Genomic DNA, 22,227 nt, shown 5'->3' on the forward strand with positions numbered 1-22,227 from the left:
ATAGCAATACGCACAGTAAAACTCAGTTTAAAAGAAGTCCAAGTCCGATGTCAGAAAAGGTAACAAAAGAAACTAAGCAAAATGACAATGATACATAAATGAACAAAGGACTACTAGCAGTTACTGACATGCCAACTCCAAACCTCAATTAAACTGATTAAAAGATTATGTCTTCATCATATGAAAATCAAGTACAATCCCTCCCGTTAGGGGTTTAGTATCATACCATCATAAAATATATGAGAAGAACATAACCCGTATCATGTCAACAACTGGTTTTAGAATAAATGTGTTTATTTCCGATTCAAAGACCCTATGAGTGAATCAATATTAATACCAAAATATGCAATCCTTAATGACTTGACAACAGTATCTTAACTATATCCTTTCCGAATAAGTCTGTTTAAAGGTTTGGTTAGCTTTTGAGGTGAATGCCGACATTTTTGTGCTTTGTAAAGAATATTACCATAAAATATTAGATGTGAAATACCTGAACATATAAGATGGCTGCATGTTGATTTATATTTACGAATGATGTCCTTGTACCATTGATAAAATTTTGATTACTTATGCCTTATAAATCATCTTTATTTGAAGTATAGAATCATTGCATGGTTTGTTGATTTCGTCTTCTTGCTAAGTCTTGTCTATTCCAAAAAAAAAGAAATAAATATAAAACTCGTCAAACTTGTTTCAAAGAGAAGTGTATGCTTTCTCCAATCTTGGGTAGCGTGAATAAATAATCCATAGTTGAAAATGATACGCTTATTAAACTAATTGAATACTGAAAATTCAGAAATTATTGTGTGCATTTATTTTTGTAAATTTAAAGAAAGGACAAAAATTCAAGATTAATTATTGCAATTTCAAGAAAATTGTAACTTGGTAAAACCTTCATGGAATTTTATAAAATTTAGACAGAAGCTTATTTATGATCAAAATACTGTATTCAGAGCAAACTTTTGAAAAAAAATATTTTCATTTTTCAGTATTTTACTGATAAACGGACTTATTTTTTTATTTTTTTTTTTACAGTTAACAAGTAGATTCCGTCTGGGATTAAAGTTTGTTACACATCAATTACGTTGTCAAACATTCATAGAGTTTTATGAAACTTTTGCAGAAGCTTTTCAATGATTAAGAAATAATTTCTGAAGCAATCCTTTGAAAATATATTTTTTGCACTTTTAGCATTTTTCTGATAGATGGACTTTTTTTAGTTAACATTTACAGACAGTCTGGGAATACATTTTTTTTACATGATAAATGTGTAAACCTTCATGGATTGTTATGAAACTTGGACAGGAGCTAATATTCAAGACCAAGAAATAGCATCTAAAGAAAAAGTGTGATTTTTTTGTTAAATTTTGTATGTAACTGATAAATGGACTTACTTTTTAAGTCAACATTGCACTTTTTTACTGACAGCAGCAATGACAGGCGAGACACAGGGTTCCATCGAACCCGATATGATTTTTTAAAGTAAATATTAATGTTAAATCCATATTTTCCACTTCTTTAATGTGTTCTTGCTCTTATCCATTCGATATTACAATAACAGTAGCTTATATATGATGTCCCTTTATTTTACTTCTATTTCCTAAAGTCAGGATAGATGGTAAATTTAAAATCGTACATCTGCTTGCCTCCATCAAATTTTATGCACGATATTTCCATTATATCATACCCCAAGCGCCCATGATATAAACTCATAAAATAAAAAAGTAACAATATTTCATTATTTAGAAATCATCAGTGAAAAACATTAACAACACAAGGTATACATGTCTGACAGGCATGGATAGATATAAGAAGATGTGGTATGAGTGCCAATGAGACAACTCTCCATCCAAGTCAAAATTTATAAAAGTGAACCATTATAGGTCACAGTACGGTCTTCAACACGGAGCCTTGGCTCACACCGAACAGTAAGCTATAAAGGGCCCCAAAAAAATTACTAGTGTAAACCATTCAAACGGGAAAACCAACGGTCTAATCTAAATAAAAAACGAGAAACACTTATGAACCACATCAACAAACGACAACTACTGAACATCAGAGTCCTGACTTAGGACAGGTGCAAACAAATGCAGCGGGTTTAGACGTTTTAATGGTACCAAACCTTCACCCTTTTTCTGAAACAATAGCGTAACATCACAACATAGAAAGACACACTATAAAATATCAACTGAAATAGCTTAACTCAATCAAAGGACATATTAACACCATTGAATATACACTGAACAAATAAATTTGACCTATGACACAATGTAAATACAAAATAAATAAACTAAGGGAAGAATAATAAAAGTAACATATTATATCGGTAAGAAATGTTAAACAATTAAAGAAAAACAATATGTTCGAACAAAAATATCAGCCATTTGCAATAACTTTAAACACAGGTAAATGAAAATAATTTTGTTGTTAGGTATAAGTGTACAGTACCAATAGAGAAAGGAAATATTTTTACAAAATAAATAATTTTGATGTTCATAGTACGAAGTGAAAATTTATAGTTATACCAAACACTTATCAAAGCTGGTATATAGACCAGATATAACCCTGAATAACATTAAATAACAAAAAAGCAATACAATTAGTATCAACAGGTCAAATAAACAAGAAAGTACGATTTGAGAGTACTCGCAGTTACTGACAGCTAGTTAAAAGCCTAAACAATTAATAATAAAAAATCCTGCATCAGAGACTAAAATCAACTAAAACACATCCCAGGGATTTAGTATTTTAACGTCATGGACAGTCAAAGAAGACATGACTAGTGCAATGCCAAAAATAAATGTATCGACAGACAGTAGGATAGTTAGGAGTTTAACCTCTTAATAGATCTAAACGAACGTGGGTGTGTCTTTATACATCCCACTTGAAAAAAATACAAATTTAGTTATGTTTTAATTTGCTGATGACAAAATCGATATTAGTGCCAATGTAAACTATATTCAAAGATCTAATTACAACATTGGTAAGATAACCTTTACTAATAAGTTTGTTTAAAGGTTCGGTGAGTTTACACGGATCACATAGTGATTTCCGCGCTTTAAGTACAATATTACCGTAAAATTTAGGATGTGAAATACCGTTTTTAATCAGTTTTCTACAAGTACAGCCAAATTTACTAATCAAATCTTTGTATCTATGAAAGAACTTAGAAAAAGTTTTACGTAATTTATGGTAACGAAATCCTTGATTTAATAATTTACCAGTGATGCATTGATTACGTTCGTTGAAATCTATGACATCACTACACACACGGGCATAACGAACGAGTTGGGATATATATACACCGTATGATGGAGCCAAAGGAACATCGCCGTCTAAAAAAGGAAAATTAACAATAGGGAATGAAAAATCGTCTCTTTTGTCGTAAATTTTCGTATGGAGTTTTCCTTTAGAGATTGAAATGTCCAAATCCAGAAAAGGACAACTACTGCTGTTTATGTTAGATTTAGTAAAAGTAAGTTCTATTGGGTAAATTTCGGTAGTATATTTAGAGAACTCTGGATTATTTAACGAAAAAATATCATCTAGATAACGGAAGGTATTGTTGAATGTATCAACCAAATGTAACAATGACGTGTCTTTACTGAGTTTGGTCATAAACTGAGATTCATAGCAATACAGGAATAAATCTGTTATTAAAGGGGCGCAGTTAGTGCCCATAGGAATACCTACTACTTGTCGATACACTCTATCGCCGAAACGTACATATATGTTGTCCAGGAGAAAATTTAAAGCTTCAATCATATCTTCACATTTCCAGTAAGTGTATCTAGCATACTTTCCTTTTTCGTTCCAGAAAAAGGCTTTAAACGAGTTACAGCAAATAAATTTGTAATGAGATTTTTCAAAAGACCATTTAATTAAATATGAAAACTTTTTCTTGATAAGATTGTGTGGAAGTGTAGTATAGAGAGTAGAAAAATCATAACTGTCAACAGAATTAAAAGGACCATCAAAAGCATGTATTTTATCTAAAACCTCTAAAGAATTTTTAACACTCCAAAAATAATTAATACCATTATTTTCATAAGCTTTATTACAAAAGTTAATAACAAGTTCTTTGATAGTAGTAAGGGAGGTAGTTAGAAGCACTGATAGATTAGTAGTAGAACACTTACTAGATGCGGAGATGAAACGGAATTTAAATGTTTTTTTGTGCAATTTAGGTAACCAGTACATAGTAGGGACTTTCAAATGTTCGGAAGAGGCCTTAAGCTGGGTAGTGGCAGTGATATGCTTGTTTACAATTTGACTCTCTGTGGAGCGTACGGACCTGAATGTAGATGAATTTGTAATTTCGTTTTGGAGAACTTCCGTGTAGTATATGCGTCACACCACCACTACATTATTTGCTGCTTTGTCTGCCGGTACGAACACAAACCGCTTTGCGAGTACTTGGAGTTTACTTTTTATTCTGGAAATGGGAATATCATGGACCCTATTACTATTTTCAGAATTGTTTTCAAAATGAGATATACGAATATTAACAGTATTCATAATTTTATTCAAATAACTGTCTAGAGATTTTTTATCAGATTTTTCACGTTTACACTAATTTTTACAGTAGACAGACAAAGCGTCTTTAATGATCTGACGACACTGTTTCCAATCTATTTTAGATGGAGGACGATATTTCGGTCCTTTCTTAAGAAAAGTTATGACCTCACGGTCTTCGACGATGTTGAGGTCTCCTGTAAGGACATGACCATAGGGAACATATCTAAAACTAGATGTTTCACAATCTCAAATGGAAGGAACATTATTTTCTATATTGACGTCTGATGTAACTGACGTATTAAAAATCAAACTTCTGCTGTTTTTTTTTATAAGAATACGAAATAAGAGGTGGTTCTATATTATCAAAATATGGAGGTATTTGGCTTTGGATGGTAGAGTCATTGAATATACTAGATAAGTTAATAAAATCATCAGCAAATTAAATATATATATTTATATATTTTAATTTAAGAAAATGCCGTTTATGATTTTCAGGTTTATCGATACTAGGAAATAGCCTATGATGACAAAAGGCTGTAATAATACGGGTGTATTCATACATTGGGCTAAAAAAAGAAATTGTTATGGTCCACCCAACTTTTATCTTACTTAATGGTTCAGTGATCAACATCAACTTAATTATGATCAGGTCTGTTAATAGCACCAGAAACATATAGTACAATTGTTTATGTCTCTGGGAACATAAAAGAAACAAATCATATATATTTGGTGAATGATTGTAATGTGGTTATGACTGTCTGGTAGGTTTATCTGGTGTTGAACTGATATTTAGTAGCAGGAACCCTACAACTACAGAGCTTTCAAGTTCTGAGGGAAAATGGCCATTGTTTCCATTTATACTATTACTAGTGTGATAGCCTGTTATTTTATGTATTTTGTATATTTCTATATTCTTAGTACTTGATATTAGTATATACTTGAATAAAGTTATATTGTTAGCTTATTAATTACATTCTGTAATTAAGGATTAGCATTGTGTATTATTCTATTTTAACTTATTGACATGGACTATTGACGGACGAATTCTCATCTCATGTTTTGGTTAAGTCTGATTTCACTGTAGTTAGTACTTTATTTTCACGGTTGATTTGAGCGCTATGGTACATTTCTTCTATTGGTCAGTACTTTTGGCGGTTTAATTCCTTTGTTCTAGATCTTATGAGAAGACATCTTGTGGTCAACACCTATATATTTACCTGTCTGCAATTTAACAACTTGAAGAAATTAATATCTGTTAAATAACAATTCTGTGATTGGAAAGTTTCTTATATAAGGTCAGTCTTATTCTCTCTTTATTAATTTTGCAATAACTGTCCAATAGTTCATATTTTACACGTATGAATGTTTAGATTGAATGTCGAGAACGAGTGTTAAATTTTATAACAAAAGAGATCGTAAATGTATTTAAAACATAAGAAGAGTAGAATTTTACGATCAGATATAATAATATTTCATTAACCTATTTAAATCTGGTATGACAATTTAAAGATAAAACTTTACGTATAAAAACTGAATGAATGCATGTATCGAGCGGCCCGGTATGAATGCGGTAATTTTTAAAGGTTAATCGAATTAAAGTAAATACCCAGCAGGCACAGCAACGTTGATTCAACATTGAATAAACGTCAGATTTCAACGTTGAATCAATGTTGAAAAGTAGTGTTGGATTGAAAATTGATATGACGTTGAAAACATAACGTTGATTCAACGTCAGCTTCCAACGTTGAAAAAAGGTTGAATTTTGGTCTAAATTTGGTCAATGCAAGTTGAAAACAAGTCGAATGATGGTTGAACTGTGGTTAGTGTATGTTGAAATTAGGTCGAATGCTGATTGAACTGTGGTCAGTAAATGTTGAAATCAGGTCGAATGCTGGTTGAACTGTGGTCAGTGTATGTTGAAATTAGGTCGAATGCTGGTTGAACTATGGTCAGCGTATGCTGAAAACATGTTGAATGTTGGTTGAACTGTGGTCACTGTATGTTGAAATCAGGTCGAATGCTGGTTGTTATGAGGCCAGTGTATGCTGAAAACCTGTCGAATGTTGGTTGAACTGTGGTTAGTGTATGTTGAAAATAGGTAGGATTTGGGCCTAGGTAGACTGTTTTAGGGTTAACGTTAATGCAAGTTGAATCTCGAAATGTGGTCAATGTTGAGAATATGATTTTGAACATTGGTTTAATTGTGGGTTGTCAACAGCTGAAATCATTACCACTTATTATATCCATCAGTGCCATTTTATGTGTAATAAAACTTTCACAAAACTATATGTACTAAGTGGTAGTAGTCATGTGTCGGTGGTTGATATACATGTAGTCTGTTGCTGAGTTCATTATTTAGGAGATTTCTGCCTGTTCCAATATTTCCTTTTTTGTATTTCGCTAAATTGTATGATTAAGTGGAAAATAAGTCATTCACTTTGTTTTGGTAATTATTATACTTGTAATGAGACCACTCACTTCTGAATCTGGTGTTTATGATACAAGACTTGACAAGAAGAACAGGCACAACTTATTAACCTTACCAGGCATAGATAGTCTTAAACTTTATTGTAGTTTCAGTTGTCATACCTTTTTGTACTTTCATTTTTCATAATAGACAGGATCATGTTTGTTCATACACAAAATATGTTTGTGACATAAAACAGTAATTATATAACATGTTGCTCACAAATGCATCTTACAATTTCAAACAAACACAAACTGAATACTTAATTTTATTTAAAATGTTTATCCTTTTGCTAGACACATTCCCGAAATTTCTGGGCGTATTTTAGGTATATTGCACACTAGTTCCATATTGTTGTCCATGTTGCCATTTGTGACTTGTAGCTATAGCATCTGCAACAGAAAAAAAAACATATTATACTATCTTTATCATAACTAGGTTAATATTATTTTGCAGCTCAAATGAAGAACACTACTGTAATATGTGAAAAAATAATCTCTGTGCAATGATATTGTTATTTTTTAAAATATTTATTGAGACCAACCATGTTTTTTTAAACTTTTATAATAAAAAAAAATATTTTTTAATACAAAAAACCTATAGATTTTAGTAGACAATGATACTAGAGCACATTTAAAAGAAATTGTGACAAAATCCCACACAATTTTAAATGTGGAAAACAATGATATATATTTCAATACTCACCTCTTATTATTTCAAAAAAGCTTGAACCACCAAAGGCATGTTTATTCTTTTTACCCGTCATGTATTTTTCAGACATGGGTTTATTGGTAAAGACATCTACAAAAAAGACACTTTTAAGTGCAGCATTTCCAAATTGTCACAACTCCTTCTATAACTTGAAATAGAAAAAAAAAGTTTCATATGTGTGAAACGCTTACAAATTTTGGACTTCCAAAACCTTTCACAATTTGGTTGAAAATCTTTAAGTTCATTTATTTTTATTGTAGCATTAAGGGAAATTTGTCCTGCAGAATCCAACAAGATTCTCGAATCAGTGGGGGATCCGGAAATTTTTATAAGGGGGGTCCACTGAGTGCATAAGAAGGGGCACACTCTAGTCATGCTTCAGTGATTTCTTATACAGTCAACCAATTTTTTCTCTCAAAAGGTTCGCCTCTGGGACCAAGGGCTTTAGAATTAATTTTAATCCTAAATCATAGGTTGAAGATCTCAAAATAAGGTAATGGCATTTCAATTTATTTTTTCTTGACAGTCACTCATCGTGAAAAAACAATAATTCACCACAAGCACCAAGATCTTGACAGTCACTCATCTTAAGAAACAATAATACACCACAAGCACCGAGATCTTGACAGTCACTCATCTTGAGAAACAACAATGCACCACAAGCACCGAGATCTTGACAGTCACTCATCTTGAGATACAATATTGCACCGCAAGCACCGATATCTTGACAGTCAATCATCTTGAGATACAACAATGCCCCACAAGCACCGAGATCTTGACAGTCACTCATCTTGAGATACAATAATGCCCCACAAGCACCGAGATCTTGACTGTCACTCATCTTAAGATACAATAATGCCCCACAAGCACCGAGATCTTGACAGTCACTCATCTTGAGATACAATATTGCAACGCAAGCACCGAGATCTTGACAGTCACTCATCTTGAGATAAAATAAGGCCTCACAAGCACCGAGATCTTGACAGTTTCTCATCCTGAGATACAATAATGCCCCACAAGCACCGAGATCTTTACAGCAACTCATATTGTTCAGTGGCGGATCCCGAAATTTTCATAAGGGTTGGCCCACTGACTGTCCTAAGAAGGGGCCCGCTCCAGTCATGCTTCAATGATTCCCTTTATAATCAACCAAATTTTTCCCATAAAAGGGGGGACCCGCCTATGTTGTTAGTATAAAACCCATAAAACAACGCGTTTCGGCAGATAACACCTTAAGATGCTTTAGCTGTATTTGGCAAAACTTATAGGAATTTTTGGTCCTCAATGCTCTTCAACTTCGTACTTTATTTGACCTTTTTAACATTTTTTGATTCGAGCGTAACTGATGAGTCTTTTGTAGACGAAACGCGCGTCTGGCGCAAATACAAAATTTCAATCCTGGTATCAATGATGAGTTATTTTTATTTCATATAACTCAAAATGAATATTATATATGGATTATTTATTTTATTGATATATTTCATTATATTTTTAAATATTTCATCAATTAATATTTTCAGCATGTTAATTTGCTATACTCAAGCAGTAGTTCAACTTTGAACCTTTGTTTACATTCTTCTTCAAACTGCAATAAATTCAAGTCTTTCCGACGTGATACGTCTTTTTTAAATTTTACGTATACATGCATATGGGTTATGTTTAGATATTAAAACTAAAGGAATACTGTCTTTTTCCTTGAATTTTTTGGGCTGTAATAATTCAGTACGGTCATTTGATCAAGTATCTATTTCGACTTTATCATAACTCAGTATCAAATAAACCACTTTGAAATTGGTCAGATTGTGTATTAATTGTTATGGTCACACGTGTTTCTTATCCGCCGTATTGCTTCACATGATTAGCATGATTAGTAAATCTTCGGAATACATGCTGTGAGTGACATCTATTCTGACGCAGAGAAAATAATTTGTTTGTTTTAAATGTATTTCAAGGTCAAGAATGCCATGCGTTGTAAATCTTTGACTTTTAATTACATCAACATATAAAATATCGAGATTACATAGGTGAACTTCAAAATTGAAGGGGTTATAATGATTTGCCATACTTGCGGGGACAGCGAATAATTACAGCTACAATACTGTTAACATTAAATTATCATATAACTATTATTAAAGCAAACAATGAATGAAAATTATACTTACTTTGCACTGCTTCGAGCAACTGTTAACTTGTTGTGGTAATCATATTGGCGCAAATAAATTCGAAATGTCGGCCTCATACGCATGCGCAAATTAGAAAAAAAAATCTCTTTCACGTAAGTTAATTCATTCGCTCTTATCGTGTAAATTTGAAGATTTATATACACATGCAACAGAATTCCAAATTATTAACATTTATTCCCAATAATTCCTGCAAAGTTGTATATATATATAAAATGATTCAATCTCATCTGGAATGAAATTTCGGTCGACACTTAAAGTCATCAACCTTAAATAAACCTTTTATCAACGTTATAATTTCAACCTATCAAAACATTGAAAGCATTAACTTAAATTCAATGTTAATTCAACGTTGACAGTTCAACGTTGATATTTTTAACCACAAATCAACGTTGATTCAACAACGTGATTTAAACGTTGATAGCATTGACGTTGATACAACGTTGATTTTACGTTGATCAACGCTACAACCAAATTTCAACATATTTTCAACGTTGGTTCAACGTTGTGTGCCTGCTGGGTATATCTTAGAGCTAAAAATAGATATCTAGGTTTAATATTGATTTTTATAGTAAACATGAGTTTGTACTATAAACAATAAATAATGCTTAACAAAGATTTATAATAATCATTTTTGTTATACAGGTATATTTGAACCTTGCCAAAGATGTAGTATTCGATATTTAATGGTTTATATGGAAATGTGCCACTTGCACGATATGTGAGGTAAGCTAAGTGTATTTGTATTCTTGTTTCGCTTAGCTTTAGTTTTTAATATTTGCTTTGCTATATTGTTACTTTTTGTGCTTATTTGCTTTTTGATTTAATCAAGCACGCAGCTTACGTTTTTGTGTAGTTTATGTTACCAACACAAGTAATATTTATAATAGACATTGGCATGAGACAGCATATGAGAACATGTACTATTATATCTAAGTCTAATTGGTATAACTGTAATTGAGACAAGTAATGGCTATTGTATCCACAGTATATATTTTTGTGACTAGATACATAAGTATGCAGCTAAATAAGTTTGAATGATAATGAATTACGAACATTAGTTTTAATTATTACTTAGTAAACAGATTTATCTATCTGTAACTTATAAGTACATTTATATTTTACAGGGCTGTATTTACATATTCATATAGTTACTTCGTTTTCGTCTGAGAAATAAAAGTTACAGAACCCTAGATTGAAGTTAGTTATTTATTACTAAAAGCCTGAGGAAAACCGGCTTTTACACTAGTATTCTTAAACATTATTCAACTGCACATGTATTAACTATTTGATCCAATTTGTAAATAGTTTTTCACCTATAAAAATTGCCACCCTCCTTGTTATATCGCATACTAGTATATACACGTCAACAATATAATTCTTGTGTTTACGTTTTTTCTATAAATTTACTTCATTCTTGGAATTTCAAATTCAATTATTTAAAAGTGTGTTTTTCTCAACAGTTCACAATTGTTGTAAATGGTCCAATTCCAAAAACCTCTTCAAAAATTATGAAAGGTAGAGTTCGTGGTCAAGAAGGTTTGATGACGAGTAAATGCTTTGTTAGTTATGAGTATTTGTGTATGGCACGGACAGAAAGACTATGCCTCCTGATATGCGTGTGTCAAGGGTCCATCAAAAGTATCCTTACCTTAAAATGAAGATACCTGCTAACTTTAGAAAATATTCATGAGAGGAGCACCTGCTTGTTACATGTGAGGCCATTTACTAAGGGTTATACAACTTTTCGCGCTTACTTTGCATGATTTTTATTCTTGTAGAATTAGTGTCATATATTGTATTTCTTCTTTTTTCTTATGACATTGACTGCTAATGAACCTTTCTTTTCTTAAAAATGTCTTCATGTTTATTTAGTAGTACAAATAGATTGCATACAAGATGACCTGGATATCAAAAACCCACATCCATACCCTCAATGGTCCCTCATACAAGATCGTTTTTATGTAGGAATAATCAAACTTTGACAAATACGACACATTTAATTCCATTTATCTGATATTTGAAAAGCCAATGATGTTTTATTATAAATGATTTTTATATACATGTTATAGCAACAACAACAAAAAACCAAAGTTTTTCGACTGCTATAGCACTGTTAGTGTAGAAGTGAATTTGGTAGCCAAATATTTAATACTTTATCAGTTGAATATAAAAAAAATTAAAAAATAACATTTTTTTATCATGAAACGTATGTCAAAGTTTCATAAAATTCCATGAATGTTTGTCAAAGTTATTGATGCCAACAGGTAATGGCTGTCTGAAAAAACCGAGACCATATCATAATGTTAACTGCAAACAAACAAAAAACAAAAAGTACAATTATCAGTTAAAAACGGAAATATTATACATTTAGAATAAAAACAATACATTGCGTTGTTTTTTAAAATTTGCTCTGGTTGCTGTCTTTTTTTGTGCATTAAGAAGCATATATCCAACCATGCCAATGTTCTAAAAAAATATTAAGGTTTCACAATCGATGTCTGAATAACTGAACATTAGACTGTATCTAACTTAACTGAAAAAGGATCAGTAAACTACGGAAAAAATTGATAGATTTTTTCTTTTTATCAGGATAGAGCTTCTGCCCAGTTTACATTATATTCCATAAAGGTTTGGCAAAACTTTAAAAAACAACTATAAAACTAAATGTTGCCGTCACCGAAGACGATGGTAGGTATAAGATCACTGTGTCCTGCTTCTGCCACTTAAGTCTTTCATCACAGGCTAAACAAACACGACAATAATACTGATGTCCAAATAACGGTCCTCTGTAACTAGCAAGCTCGCAAATAATTGACTGACTGCAGTTGCTCCTGTGCGAAGAGGAACTGGTAATACAGGTTGGTGTTGTTTCCCTCAATATTTGTTTGTTACCTCAATAAGTGTCTATCTAATCGATTTGTTTACAAGATTTGAACATCAGCAGGCTACTGTCGTCTTAATTTATTTACAAAGTAAGGGGAACGTAGAGTTAAACTTGAGTAAAATGATCAAAATAATTAGTTAAAAACAATACTAGTGGTTGGTAAATTAGTTCCCAATCTTTTTGTGCCACCTGTCACTTTGCTCATTACAAACCAAAAGATATAAAAATAATGGTGATCTTACAAATGAAGGGATAGTGGACACGACCGTGTCTATGACAAGATGAACATTATTGTGGTTGAATTATGTATGATGAAATCTACGTGAATAGTATCGCAGCTACTGCCATTCCTCTGCAGAAAGCATGACACATTGATTTAAGTTGCATTGCACGAGTAAGATGTGTATGACAGCCTTTAAACTTAGTTTGATTTGAGGATAGGACATCTTTATACTGAATACCACACATGTAACTTGTTTAAAACGATTGTATGACTTAACTTTTGTAATTGATTGATTCAGATTTTGGAGTTCTTTAGAGGTGTAATAACATTTGAATTTATGAAATAGACGCTATATAGGCATTGAGATTCGTAACTAAATAATCAAATTGGAAACTGCAAAATAATGTAAAAAAGATGTTTAAATATGTATTTTGTTTAATTGAAGAAGATTGTCTTGCCGTTTTCAGTTTGTATAAATAAGTAATCGACAAATGCTTGAATATTCATATGCATAATGACCATTTAAGAACTGTTCTATTAATTAATAAAAAGCTTTTTGAAATTTGGTATCAACCTTCACATGAACATGCTATGCTCTGATGCTATGTCTGGTGAGGAGTTATCATTTCACCCACTCATTTAATTCCTGTTTTTCAGAATTTTAATCAGGGATTTCATTAGTCAGCAGAAGTAAAGTTGGTCAGGTTTAATCTTGAAAAAAAAGAAGTTTTATTCATATTTTGAAGTGAAAATAGCGTTCCTTCTTCCAGAGAGTAAAACATACTAACGGGCAATCTTATCTCTTTTGTAATTATCAATATCGCATTGCCGTTAGGTACATAATCTATCCACTCCTTGCAAAGCATTTCATACCGTGGTAAAAGTCAATTAAAAACAAGAGTTTGATTATGATATATTTGTTTTTAATTCAGTTCAAGTTAAATAATATACTAGTACAGAATCTGGCATGAACATATAAATACCATGAAATTATTAATAGGATCTTGAAACAAGCTGTAAACTTATATTAATCCGTTTCCTAATACAAATACTCACATTTGATATGTCTACTATGCAAGACAGGTAGAATGTATTGAATTTAAAAAAAAATGTAAAATAAATGGCACTTAATTTGCATAACAGACACAATTAGTTTTAGATGCAAACATACATTGATGAAACAGCTATTTTCAGGACTTGAACGTGGTATCAACCAAATCTAATATCGGAATTAAGGGATACATAATACGTAACATTTTTTCTTTTAAAACGACATATAGAAAAAAAACAAAGTGCACAAAGTTCCTTGGAGTCATATTGAAAGTCTAACTTATAGAAAGGCCATATACTTTAATAAAAAAAAAACGGGCCACAGATTTTCATGTTGTCATGCAACACATATTTCATGAGAAGACACACATTACAGATTGGTCAAATATTTTACTCTTACAAACTAGCGAGGATTTATTTTTTCACAAATTGCATCGTATATACTAGACCGTTAGTTTTCTTGTTTGAATTGTTTTATATTTGTAATTTCGGGCCCATTTATAGCTGACTTTACGATATGAGTTTTCCTCATTGTTGAAGGCCATACGGTAATTTATAATTGCTTTTATCTTAATGGACTGTTGATAAAAATACTTTCTTATTTACAGACATTTTGAATTTTATTAGAACGTGCTTTTTGATCTTATTGAATTTGTCTTTCTTCCTTATGAATTTATACAGTTTAGTATGTCATTGGATAAGCATCGTAACTTAGGACTGCTATTTATTTGGGATACTGTGTACTTTTTACTATTGTTCAAATTTATAACTGTTTAATGTTGTTGTTGCATGTCATTATATTTATGAATCATGAATTATTATGATAAGAAGAGACTATCTAAGTTGTTATTTGTATTAGCACCTACTTACAACTTCTCGTCCAATCATATTGCTTGAATTTGCCTTCTAATTTTCATAGTACATACTTTTCCGTGTACTAAGTAACTACACATGAATGACCACAAGGGTAAGATTTCATTGTATCGTAATCAAGATATGAAAACAAAAATTGCCACTGGCTATTTTGAAATAAAATACTGTGTTCCAAATTAAATTAAATAGTTTGTAATTAGTTTTCACATTAATTTTTAAATATCCTGCTATTAAAATCTTTGGATCTAAAAAATGTTTTTGACAATTGCAAGTTTTTTCTTCTTCATTTAAATAAAGAGTAACACATATGGTTCTTTTATACCTTGATTAAAGTACAGCGCTATCTTAAAATTGTAATAATTTATCGTCCATGCAATTACTTTGTACACAAAAAAAAGTGTGTACTACGATTTATTGTGAAGGGAAATTAAGGCAACCTGGTGATTTTATTAACTTCTTTGGGAAATTGATCTATTTCGTCATGAATTGATTGATTATTGGTTGCTTAATGTCCAGTGGCAAATATTTCATGCATGTCTTGAATTGAAAAACCATGATAATGTCTGAAGAGAATGTGCCACCTATATATATATATATACATATATACATATTCTGATAAATCTTTTAGTTTTTACTTTGAAAATAAACAAACAAAAAAACACAAAACCTATAATCTCTGATCTATTGGTAGTTGCTTTTTAATGCTATTCGCTAGACTATCTATGGGGACAAACTATCTATATCTTTCAAATAATTTCAATTTATTATAGCTTTAGTTTTACTGTGAAATTGAAAAGTGTTTTCAAAACATGTAAAGCTTCCGCTGCAATTTAATTATTGTCTGCTTTTGGTCAATTCATTTTGTCATCTTACCATGTAAAGAAGTATATGTATAGTAAAATACCGCTTTATATCAATATACATACTTACACCAGCAGCTATCATCTTTTCATTCTAGGGCCTTTTGAAATCACATATTTTACAATGATACTAGTGAGTAGATTTACAAAACATAAAATTCGTTAATGAGCTCTGTTTTACAAACATCTGTGATACAAGTAGTCAGCCAAAATAAACTATCAATAGAGCAATTAAAAGATTACTCGAGTTGTAAATATGTGCTAAATTGGATAGTCTATGAAAAGGTATATACTATGAAATTAAGAGCTCGGGGCAAGCCCCTCGCTCTAAATTTCATAGTATATACCTTTCCATAGACTAACCTAGACTTAGCAAATGAAACATGTTCAAATGAAATATAATGAACGTGAGGATTTATCTTTTTTTTTTAAATTAAACTGAATTCGACATCAATGTGATTGTTTGATAATTAATTTTTCCATAGATCAGGATTATTATTAATCAACCACTGAGCACGTGCAATTACATCGTTACTGTAATCATGATTGGTTGTATTTAAATCTACATTTTTCCATGTCTGTACATTTGATACTCCAAAATTATAGGCTGCTACTCCACCTGAAAGAAACAAATGGTAATAAAAGGTTTGTTGTAAGCGGAAATAAAAAACATTCACGATGTTATAAGCTGTATTTTCAACGAAAAAGAAGAAATTATGTGTCGTTTGTATATGTAAGTGGCAATAAGTGAATTCAAATATCAATATATTTTCATATAACACAATTTTAATTCTTCAAATTTAAATTTATTTCCGTATCCAAAACAGAAAATACGAATTTTTGTAGTAATACAAAAATAATATCAAAATTTGGCCGTATAATGACGTTCTTCTTTCGCTTTGGAAACAAAGCCATGTTCTAATTCCATATTATTTATCATCTTAGTTATGTGTTATAGTGTTCTTTTATATGTCTTTGTTAATTATTACTTTTACTGTTTAGTCTATTTTTGGTAATATCCATTTGAGGTGGCTCGGTACTTACACATCCCATCATTTTGTTATTTTGCTATGGTAAATTTTGGCATTCTTGGTTTTCGTTTTTGCTAATGTGCTTTGTCTATATGCGTTTTTGTATTTTGTTGTTTACATATTTTTTTGTTTTATAGGGATTAAGAAATATAACAAAATGTTGACGGCTGTACCCCTATTTTTGACATTTTTACATATTATGTCTGTTTGTTTTGTTCACACATTGTTGTGAACATAATGGAATTTTATGCGACTGTCATTCAAGTGAGAGGTTTAACTAGCTATAAAACCAGGTTTAATCCACCATTTTCTACATAAGAAAATCCCTGTACCAAGATGTAGAAAATCCCTGTACCAAGTCAGGAATATGACAGTTATTATCCATTCGTTTGTTGTGTTTGAGCTTTTGATTTTGCCATTTGATTAGGGATTTTCCGTTTTGAATTTTCCTTGGAGTTCGATATTTTTGTTATTTTAATTTTTTCCAATAAAACATTGGCTGCACGTGATTGACGTCACAATTGAAGTTGCAACGTCTATTGTATTTTGAAGAATGCTTGAGATCAAAATGGACATTTGTGTTGGTGGTGCTCTAGGAGATGAAATAAAAACATTCTAAAAGTAAGTTTTCATGTATCTTTTATGTTTTTGCATGAAATCAAAATGGCTGCCTTTCGAGCGTGTAAAATAAGTCCGCTTCGAAGTACAAAAGTTCTATTTTTTCCTATTGGAATCAAAATAAATCTATCATGCCATGCTCTATGTTCATTTAAGGTAAAACATTTGCTCAATAATTTGACTGCATCATTAATTGTTGAAAATAAAAAACAAAAAAGACAGTAGACGAAATTAGGTTCGGAATAAATAACATTTCAACTAGTGATTGTATATAATGGAAAATGTGAAATACCCCCATCCTATCTTGTCTTTTTCACTTCTTAATCTGGATTATTAGCATTTAAGTGACGGGGGACAAATGTATTGATTCTTTGCCGTCTAAATTTGAATAAGGTGGGAAAAAGCTGCATATTCCAAAGACAGAAGTACAACACCCTTTTGGCAAATATTAATCTTTCAGAATTCGTAAAAAAGAACTATAGAATATAACTATTTTTACAACACTATGTATGTAAAGAGATACACCGGGAACTCACAAGTCTGTAGTAAATGTGACAAACCCGTTCAAGTTACATGTGGAACTACAGCTAGTGCAGAAGGGTACTATTCGAAGGTGTTATATCAAAATTGTTCGAATGATGTCAATAGAGTTCGCAATCTTTCTGGGGTTACAGACAGTCAACTGAAACAAGCACACAAAATGATAGCCAGGAGCAAAAAATATTAAAAATATGACACAAAAACAGTACAAAATCACCCAATGCGATATGCATAGTTCACTAAAAATAATCGACAATTTTAAAATTATTCCAACAAAAATATTTAAATAACAATACTCAAACTGCCCTAATAAAAGTTTCGCAAATGCAATGTAGGTACACGATTTAGACAACTTCTAGTCACATTTCACAGGAAATAAATAATTTTGAAACAAATTAAATGTTCATATGGCAGCAACTCAGCAGTTACTGTCCAGCGGTCAAGGATTTTTTCAAATGAGCATGTTTATCTACATGTTTAAATAACTGGTGCAAATTAAAAAAAAACCATGGGAATCTGTGCAATAGTCGATACCACAGCTTCGGCCTGTGGCAACAATTAATTTAAACACAACTTTCTATCAATTTAACATATATGTAACAATATTTTGCAATGAGTTTTGATATCGGTCACATATTTTAGTAATGATTTCATTTCAGGTAATTGACATTTTAAAAAACCTGACCAATTCATACAGGAAAGAATCCTGCTTGACACTATGCCTACGCGGGTAACTCTTTCTTCTAGCATCTGCTCAATGTAGAGATCGAGGTGGCCGTGTTCGACACCTTATAATTCTGGAGAGAATATTCTCTTTTGCACACAGTCCAACATATTTACAGGAACTAACAATAAACAAAAATCAAAGTTAGAGAAATGAGTATAGTTATATCCAAGAAATACCAAATAAAAACACTTATGATATCAGATCAAAGTCAAATAAGTTATTTTACACAATGTAACAAACTATTGCGTAGTGTGTACGTTTTTCAATTTTCATTTTTTCTCACAGATTTGAATTCAATGGAAGATGTGCATACCTGCACATCATAAAAGTGCAAAGTCTATGTTCTTTAACAGACATGGTAACTTTCCATCCCGTGTTTTTCAAATATAATATGTCATTTATATAATGATGATTTCTTTGAAATGTTTTAAATACACTTCACATTAGGTAAAATAACAAAATACAATGTATAAGATTTTGTGGCCTTCCGCTAAGAATATTTTGTCACGACGATACACATGTCGGTGTGCTCGATCATACACATGTACCGACATTTATAGACAAAATGACTGTAAAAAAATTCTTGTGGCGAAACTACATTTTGGAACACGTTAAAAGAGAGACGAAAGATACCAGAGGGACATTCAAACTCATATGTCGAAAACAAAACCAGGCTAAAAAAAAAAAGAAAAAAAGACAAACAATAGTACACTAAACACAACATTGAAAACTAAAGACAGAGCAACACGAATCCCACCAAAAACTGGGTGTGATCTCATGTGCTCTTTAAAAATTGGATCCTCATTAAGCTACATTATTAAGGCTTGGTATATATTTTAAAAAAAATATGGAGTCAAGATTGGCAGTTTTTAAGGTTCATCTAAAGGAATTGAAAAATATGGTCGTGTTTACACCACACAATCTACTATAAGTACAGATAACCTGATGTATCTAGGAAAGTTTTAAGGCACGACAGGACCTAGATATAATAAAAGTTATATGTAGTCTATGTTTTAGAAAATTAAAAACTTACCTGGATTTTGATGTGCATTTTTTTTTCTAGTCTGCAGAAGATAGCAAATAAACAAACACATGAGTTTTATTTGATACGGTCTACTCAGTTACACAGTTTAAATTACCCATTGTTTGCAGACGTCTATTGTCCATCTATTGTCCATTTAAATCAATACTGCTCACAACATTATTTATATGAAGGAAGCTTCTCAAACCGCTTTCCCAACTTAATAGAAAAACAAAGGATATGGGGTATCTATCCATGACACAAAATCAGTACATGCACAACAAAAAAACACACACAAAGCAAAGGAACAGCGCTTTTATTGCTGTTCTTCATCTCAAAGTCACAGTGAGGCCTTCAACACGGACAAAAAAAAACTCTCATCTCACTGCAAGTTTAAGACGGCCCCTAGCACCGGCTTAGTTTATTTTAGCAACTTCTGCAGGAATGGACAAAAAACGAATAGCAAAATCCAAAAAAGTTTTTAATTTTCTGAAACAGAAAATGCATTAAAAATTTAATCATCTAGTTCCTGCCATGCCTTAAAAGTTTTTCAGGTGCACAGATTTGTCTTTACTCAGAGGAAACTTTGTGGTGTAAATACGGCCATATTAGCAAAAGGGTTATGGTAAACCTTAAGACACCCTATGTTGAGCAATAAATTGTTCTATTAACAGCATATTTGGCAACTAAAAAATCATATATCAATAAATTCAGCTTTAAAAATACTTTAATTATAGTGGTTGTATAAAAGTTATTTCATGGTTTTGTGTTTTAAAAGATATCCCTATGCATATCGAGTTTAATGTGTTTATTTTTTTTTACCTTTTCTATCTTTCATAAGAAGAGTCATTTTTTGTCTCGCCTTGACGGAGTCAAAAAGCGAGACATAGGTATGCTGTTTCCGGCGTCAGCGTTGGCGGCTAAGTGGTAGGTCAATGATATTTGGTGTGCAGTTGTATAAGCATTGGTACATCTCATTTCCATGGAGATTATTTGGCCCTGCCCCCTCAGTCATTGTCTATTGACTTTGAAACATTTGCTTAGTTTACATGTATGAGTTTGTGATTAGGTCAGTTTATGGGGAACCACAAGGTTTAGGTCTAGGATATTTGGTATGCAGTTGTATAAGCATTGGCATATCTCATTTCCATGGAGAATATTTGGCTCCGCCCCCTCAGTCATGGTCTATCAACTTTGAAACTTTTGCTTAGTTTACATGTATTAGTTTGTGATTAGCTCAGTTTAAGATGAACTGCTTATGTTAAGTCATTAATATTTGGTATGCAAATTTATTGGCATTTGCAAGTATCTTTTCCATGGAGATTATATAACCCCATCCCCTCATCATGGTTCATTGAAAAGTTAATGTTTGTGTAGCTATAGGTTTGTTTAAAGGTGACGACTTATAATTAGTCAATGATATTTGGTATGCAGTTTAATTAGCATTGGCACATCTCATTTCTATATAGTTTGTTAGACCATGTACCTTTATTCATGGTTCATCGACTTTGAATATTTGCATAACTTACATGTTAAAGTATTGTTATTTTAATTTCAACATTTGCATAATCAAAATTACAAAAAGGCGATACATATCTGTTTGATAACAGTTTATGTTCTTGTGTCACTGGAAATCCCACTGAAAAAGTTGGGACTGAAATGGGTTCCAGTACCTTCAAATTATTGGGTATAATTTTTTGGGTGCTGTTTTAGATAGAATGTTGAACCGAAATCAAGCTCTTCGAATACAAGAAATAGAAAATATATAAGAAAAAATTGTCACAAAAAATTAAAATAACAAAAATATCGAACTCCAAGGAAAATTCAAATCGGAAAGTCCCTTATCAAATGGCAAAATCAAAAGCTCAAACACATCAAACGAATGATAAACAACTGTTATATTCCTGACTTGGTACAGACATCTCTTAATGTAGAAAATGGTGGATTATACCTGGTTTTATAGCTAGCTAAACCTCTCACTTGAATGACAGTCGCATAAAATTCCATTATATTGACAATAATGTGTGAACAAAACAAAGAGACATAATAGATAAAAATGTCAAAAATAGGGATACAGCAGTCAACATAGTGTTATAATCTTAATCTCTATAAAAACAAACAAATAAGTCAACAAAGAAGAGCAAAATGGCATATAGACAGAGCACATATTAAACAAAAATGAAAGACAAGAATACAAAAAATGACCACAGCACGACAGCACATTGCTGGGATGCATAAGTACCGATCAACGCCAAAAGGATATTACCAAAACAAAAATTGACTCAACAGTAAAAGTTAATAATTTACAAAAACAAATAAAAGAACACTATAATACGTAATTAAGATGATAAACAACGACAGTACCTAGAATATATACTTCAAGGCCAACATGTATTATTTGTGAAGTCACTTACGCCATGTGGTAAACTAACCATTATAAAGTCTCTATTTATATCAAGTTTAATCATCTGTTCCTGTCCAACCCAGGTCCAGATGATAATATGATACGTCAACTTAAAAG

General features: G+C 31.5%; 1 protein-coding gene and 1 long non-coding RNA gene across 3 annotated transcripts in view; both read right to left on the reverse strand.

Moving 5' to 3' along the window:
• Positions 1–7,240: 7,240 nt before the first annotated feature.
• On the reverse strand, positions 7,241–9,941 carry LOC127714503 (uncharacterized). Its single transcript, XR_007987755.1, has 3 exons — positions 9,859–9,941; positions 7,691–7,844; positions 7,241–7,377 (listed from the first exon to the last, which is right to left on the reverse strand). It is a non-coding gene; the product is annotated as an uncharacterized LOC127714503 (long non-coding RNA).
• Positions 9,942–13,892: 3,951 nt separating this feature from the next.
• LOC127736534 (uncharacterized) overlaps positions 13,893–22,227 on the reverse strand; it is a 52,623-nt gene continuing 44,288 nt past the window's right edge. For both annotated transcript variants that reach the window (XM_052247097.1, XM_052247106.1), the window contains one exon: positions 13,893–16,388. In XM_052247097.1, coding sequence (XP_052103057.1) covers positions 16,240–16,388 — 149 coding nt within the window. In that variant the 3' untranslated portion in view covers positions 13,893–16,239. The remainder of the gene's footprint in view (positions 16,389–22,227) is intronic.

The sequence above is a fragment of the Mytilus californianus genome, unplaced genomic scaffold, assembly GCF_021869535.1.
Source record: "Mytilus californianus isolate M0D057914Y unplaced genomic scaffold, xbMytCali1.0.p SCAF_1, whole genome shotgun sequence".
NCBI lineage: Eukaryota > Metazoa > Mollusca > Bivalvia > Mytilida > Mytilidae > Mytilus > Mytilus californianus.